The 4,091-nt window shown below is 32.1% G+C and overlaps 1 protein-coding gene across 2 annotated transcripts; it reads left to right on the forward strand.

Moving 5' to 3' along the window:
* The first annotated feature begins 1,242 nt into the window (after positions 1-1,242).
* On the forward strand, positions 1,243-3,952 carry LOC145092704 (LEAF RUST 10 DISEASE-RESISTANCE LOCUS RECEPTOR-LIKE PROTEIN KINASE-like 2.4). Of its 2 annotated transcripts, XM_079030681.1 has the most exons (4): positions 1,243-2,038; positions 2,159-2,200; positions 2,702-2,974; positions 3,050-3,952. In XM_079030681.1, exons 1-4 carry the CDS (start codon positions 1,303-1,305, stop codon positions 3,778-3,780), a joined length of 1,782 nt encoding a protein of 593 aa, XP_078886807.1. In that variant the 5' UTR covers positions 1,243-1,302; the 3' UTR covers positions 3,781-3,952. The 2 variants fall into 2 exon arrangements, with proteins under 2 accessions (XP_078886807.1, XP_078886806.1); XM_079030680.1 differs by having other exon boundaries at positions 2,702-3,952.
* Positions 3,953-4,091: the final 139 nt, after the last annotated feature.

Raw genomic sequence — 4,091 nt, forward strand, 5'->3', positions numbered from 1 at the left:
GAGGCTGACAATAAATGAAAAACGATGCGTGAAAACAAAAATGAATAAGAATTAGTGAGAATGCATGAAAATGACAATAATTATATGAGGTTGAACGTATGCACATTAACAACTTATTATTTTAGTAATTCTCATAAAATAGTATTGTCCACGCGTCCGCACAATAGTTGTCCATCCACATTATAACTTAGCCCTATATATATATATATATATATATATATATATATATATATATATATATATATATATATATATATATATATATATATATATATATATATATATATATATATATATATATATATATATATATATATATATATATATATATAAACATAGTTGTTTAATGGGGCTTCTAATCAAACACTTTATCTGCACCTTATTACATACTACATATGTTTTAGGAGTGTTTGTTAGCTTTCAGTCCACTATCTAGAGGGCTGAAAAAGTTATGTCAGAGAAAATCAGGACTATTAAAATATGACTCTTGAAACAGAAACATAAGGAACATGGCAACAATATTATGATTATGAATAGAAACTAAATGTATCCATTTAAATAATAATTAACAAAGGCTTAAAAATAAATTCTCAAGAACATCACAATGTGAAAAAGACGCAACACGCTGAAACCATTATGAATTCAAACGAGTTATGATGAAACTGACCACATGGTAAAACACCTACACTTATTTCTATTTTGATGTGCCGTTTCAAAAAAAAATTAATAATTATATTTTGATGCCGCAAAAACACAGATTATTTGAAAGCTTATGTCATAAAGAAACAATTTTACTTGTTGGTCCAAGGCTAATGCCTAAAGTAAAGTTCATGATTGAATATCACTATGTTAGTGAAAAATTATATATCCGCTGCTCTTATGTTTATACTTTGTTAGAATATGACGTAATACTAGAAATTTAAGAACACTAAAAACGTCTTTATTCTAAACTACTAATTATGGTGAGTTGATGAGACGTATTAATTGGGCATAAAAAGGAAACCACTAGAACTTTCCAAGTCATATTTTCGTGCTTGATGGTGTTATTGGTCAATAAGGAGAAAATTAGAAAAGTGATAATTTGTCTATAGTTTTGGCGTAAGGATTGGGGCAAGTTGAGTCTTTGAGTGTGACAGCTTATTAAATACTACTCACATAATTTCGTCTAGATAACACATAGAGGTACAAGATATATATGTGTGTGCATACACAGTACTAATGTATATAATGAAGTCTCAAGAACACAGGTGATATATAGAAAGTGTCTAACTAATAATCCCTTTTCCTTGTTGGACATTTGAAATGATTCTCGTATTTTTTTTTGCGTCAGCTCTTCTCTCATGTCTACCTTTCCTTCACTCTGCTACAAACCACAACACTTCCATTCCTATCTGCCCAAAAAGTTTCAGCTGCCAAAATTTGGAACCTTTTAGTTACCCGTTTTATAATGCCAATGACACACAATGTGGGCTGATTAAGGTCAATTGTACTTCAAATGGTACAAATCTGGAATTCAGAGGAGATTCATATGAGGTTGGTGGCAAGTTTGGACCTCAGCAGTGTGTCCTGGTTCGTAACAGAAAGTTTGAAAAACTTGTAAATGATAAAAAGTGTGAGGCGTTTACGTATAATTTCGCTTCTCCGTTTCCTCTTTTGTATTCTAGTTTAAGCACATCCTTCACCAATGTCTACAAATGCAGCAACAGTACCAATTATGCTGAAGAAATGGATGCTTATTTTAACCAATCTACTTACAATAGATACACCAGATGCAAAGCACACAATTTGTATTATAAGTCTAACATAAGCGATACAACAGTTCCAACTCATCTCCCACCTATATGTGAAATCATACAGCTGCCTGTGAATGTGCAATTTAATCGCACCAGAATACCCGACAAAACCGACATATTTTCTCTTCTTGGTTTTGAATTCACCCTTACATTTAATTTGTCAAGTTCTTGCGATGAATGTCGCAATAAAGACGGCCAGTGTGATACTCGAGATGGACATTTTCAGTGTTTAGGCACCAAAAAAGGTAATTACACCTTTTGTTTTTTTTTTTTTTTCCTCTGCTCCTAATTTTGGGGTACACCGAAAATGATATGTCTAGATTATTCGTGAAATTAATTTTCCTGTCTTATCTTTTGTTGTTCAGTTGCGGCAGAAAAACGACACAGAAAACAGAAACAGATTCTAGGTAATATAGCTCTTTGATCGAATGCATGCACACACATGCATGATGCATAATATTGACCATCATATGATTTTGCCACAGAAAACAATTTGACCCAGACGACATGATGCCCAATCAGTTAATTATAGTAGCGTCTCTTACTTTCATTTAACTTTAAATTCAAAATGAGTGATAACTTAAGTATTGATACATATAACACTTAACCAATGCATAACACCATAGGAAGCATTGATACATATATATATATATATATATATATATATATATATATATATATATATATATATATATATATATATATATATATATATATATATCACTTAATGACCTATTTTATATCACATGTATTAATTCTGTTATTTTAAGTTATTTTCAAATATTATAGGAGATTTCACAAGTCATAGATTTATTTATCATACACAACTTTTTGTTTACTCAATTTAGGTTTTCAATTTTAATAAACAATGTTTAAAGACATTTCTGTACGTTCATTGTTTGATGCAGCTCTTAGTATAGGATTTGTGACAATGATGGTTGTGATAATCGTATGTTTCATATGGAAACTCTCATGGCGCGTAAAGACAAAGAAGTGTGTTAATGTGGAAAACTTTCTAGAAAATCATGAATTTCTTGCGAAAAGGTATACGTATTTGCAAGTAAAGAGGATGACAAACTCATTCGAAATCAAATTAGGACAAGGTGGATTTGGTTCGGTGTATAAAGGAGCGTTAACTAATGGAAGTTTAGTGGCCGTGAAGATCTTAAGCGAATTGAAAGGTAATGGTGAAGATTTCATAAATGAAGTTGCAAGTGTTGGTAGAACTTCCCATGTAAATATTGTAAGTCTTGTAGGATTTTGCTTTGAGGGCCATCAAAGAGCATTAATCTATGAGTTCATGCCTAATGGATCACTTGAGAAGTTCATATATGACCAAACATTTTTGAGTAATAGCCAACTTGGATGGACAAAGTTGCATGAGATTGCTATCGGAATTGCTCGAGGCTTAGAATACTTACATAGTGGTTGCAACACACGGATCTTGCATTTTGACATAAAGCCCCATAATATTCTTTTGGATCAAGATTTTTCTCCTAAAATATCCGATTTCGGCCTTGCCAAGCTATTCCCCGAGAAAAGAAGCATGATATCTATGTCCCATATGAGAGGAACACCAGGGTATATTGCTCCTGAACTCTATTCTAGGAGTTTTGGGCAGGTATCGCACAAATCTGATGTTTATAGTTATGGGATGATGATTTTGGAAATTGTTGGAGGGAGGAAAAATATTGAGGTTGGAGTTGATCATACAAGTGAAATATACTTCCCGCATTGGATATACAAAAAGGTTGAATTAGATGAAGACTTGGAACTACATATGAGTACGAGCGATAAAGAAAATGAGATGGTAAGAAAAATGATTATTGTGGGCTTATGGTGCATACAAACAAATCCCTTGAGTCGACCAACTATTACGAAGGTATTGGAAATGTTAGAAGGAGACCTAGAATCATTGGAAATTCCTCCAAAACCTTATTTATCTTCTCCATTAAGGTCCGTCGTTGGTTCCTCATTTACAGAATAAGTGCATACGTGTTCATTTACAGTAACTTCAATATACATTTTGTCATGTAAGTTAATCTCGACACTATTGTATCCTAAATTTGTAGTCATTGGCTTGTGCTGATCATAATACAAGCCAATATCAAAGTTTATTGGCAATTACTAGGCCCTTGAACATGTTAAAAGGAAGCAGGTTTGAGTATACATCCATTATTTCTCACTCGTTCTCAACTTGTTTAAAACAACCCAAAAATACATACCAAAATTTTCTTTTTAAAATCATTTATAATAAAACCATAAGTCATCCATCATCATAAAGAAAACCATAAGTCG

The sequence above is a fragment of the Lactuca serriola genome, chromosome 3, assembly GCF_051521515.1.
Source record: "Lactuca serriola cultivar US96UC23 chromosome 3, Lser_US96UC23_V15, whole genome shotgun sequence".
In the NCBI taxonomy this organism is placed as follows: domain Eukaryota; kingdom Viridiplantae; phylum Streptophyta; class Magnoliopsida; order Asterales; family Asteraceae; genus Lactuca; species Lactuca serriola.

Coding starts and splice junctions, on each gene's coding strand:
- LOC145092704 (XM_079030680.1), top strand. CDS start 1,303: ATGATTCTCGTATTTTTTTTTGCGTCAGCTCTTCTCTCATGTCTACCT. Junction 2,039..2,158: donor GTGTTTAGGCACCAAAAAAG/GTAATTACACCT, acceptor TTTGTTGTTCAG/TTGCGGCAGAAAAACGACAC. Junction 2,201..2,701: donor AAAACAGAAACAGATTCTAG/GTAATATAGCTC, acceptor TGTTTGATGCAG/CTCTTAGTATAGGATTTGTG.